We start from the raw sequence: 1,668 nt of genomic DNA on the forward strand, positions 1-1,668 counted from the left end.
TTTCGAAAGTAAACCCCTTTTATCATGAAAAGCATTGGTTTAACAGCACAAAATAGTCGATATGTGCTTAATTTGAAACAATATGGAGGAGCATAAGGTCAACGCGTTAAAATGTCATTTAGTTATAAGAGAATAATATAAGAAGAAAAATATTAGAAAATATGTGAACAAATAGTAGACAATTTCATCACAATTGCTTATAAACAACAAAATACCATTGTTGGAGATATTAATAGGAAACCCCCTTAACCATAAATGTTGCAATCTATTCTTATGCTGCAAACTGAATCACGTTAATTCTATAACATACAAGTTCGCGATGCTGGTCGTGTTCCCTAACAAACCGACATTGCAACATTCTATAACTTACGGACGGGATCGAACGCGGTCTGTGCAGCGGTCGTGGCCACCAGAACTGCCAAGGCGAGCATGGAACATCCGGTTCTCATTGTAAAGGCTTTCTGTAAACAAAATATTACTATAAGATATTCTATCCTTCAGCATGATGCCTCGTGGGACAAAAAAACAACAACAACAACAACATGAATTGTTTATTTCCGTATATTTAAGGTTGAGTTGTTTGGATGTCGTTTTAACAGTTAAAACTAGCGCTTTCTCGTTTCAGTCCATGTTAACTAGAGCTGTCTATTAAGACAGTACAATTTAGTCAACTTGCCGGTAGAACACACTACCACAATTATATATCGAAAGGAAAAAAATATAACTTTCAGAACCATTTTGTCCGGTAGCAATATAAACATAAGGGTAACGGTAAAAGGGACATGTATTTGTCCGCAATTTTGGTATCAAAGTCTAAAATAGTAATACTATGAGTGTTTTCAGATGAATTACCAGTGAATGAAATGGTGCCAAATCATGAGCGAGTCCCTTTAAAACATTTGGGTCGGTCGGTAAACCGAAAAAACACACGGTCAGAGCTAACACGTATCAGTTAGTAGTAGTAGTAGTAGTAGTAGTAGTAGTAGTAGTAGTAGTAGTAGTAGTAGTAGGTAGTAGTAGTAGTAGTAGTAGTAGTAGTAGTAGTAGTAGTAGTAGGTAGTAGTAGTAGTAGTAGTAGTAGAAGTAGTAGTAGTAGTAGTAGTAGTAGTAGTAGTAGTAGCAGCAGCAGCAGCAGCAGCAGCAGTAGCAGTAGTAGTAGTAGTAGTTTATTTCGCATAAAAAACTTACAAAGTTTATAGCGATAACAAACAGAATGATAGTAAAATTATAACATTTTCACAGGAATTAACATTTAGCATGTGTAAGATTAAATGCATTTTAGAAAGTAAAATAAACCTTAAGTTTGTAAAATAAACAAGTGATGTTCTTCTATTCATTGCAAAATATATGTATTTAGAAATACCGATTAGAACCGGTCTTGATATTAATGACATTTATTTTTCAAATTTGAGTAAAGAAGGCCATCTACAATAGTAAGACTCTATATGCTGGACATACTAATAAAAATGTTGAAAGTTGAAAGCGTTTAATTATACATGTTTGGTTTGTTGAATACTATAATTTAAGTAAAATATTGCCAAATAGATGTCTTGGCCAAAAAAGAGTGCACAGTCTAGTAAGATACAAAATATGTTGTTGTTTTTTCTTCTCTCAGATATTGAAGCCAATGCCTATATCCCCTTAAAGCTGCACTCTCACAGATATACC

At 33.9% G+C, this 1,668-nt stretch overlaps 1 protein-coding gene across 1 annotated transcript in view; it reads right to left on the reverse strand.

Moving 5' to 3' along the window:
• LOC128219432 (uncharacterized) overlaps positions 1-449 on the reverse strand; it is a 5,114-nt gene extending 4,665 nt beyond the window's left edge. The window contains exon 1 of the mRNA XM_052927241.1: positions 371-449. Coding sequence (XP_052783201.1) covers positions 371-449 — 79 coding nt within the window. The remainder of the gene's footprint in view (positions 1-370) is intronic.
• Between the last annotated feature and the right edge of the window lie 1,219 nt (positions 450-1,668).

This window comes from Mya arenaria, chromosome 15 (genome assembly GCF_026914265.1).
Source record: "Mya arenaria isolate MELC-2E11 chromosome 15, ASM2691426v1".
In the NCBI taxonomy this organism is placed as follows: Eukaryota; Metazoa; Mollusca; class Bivalvia; order Myida; family Myidae; genus Mya; species Mya arenaria.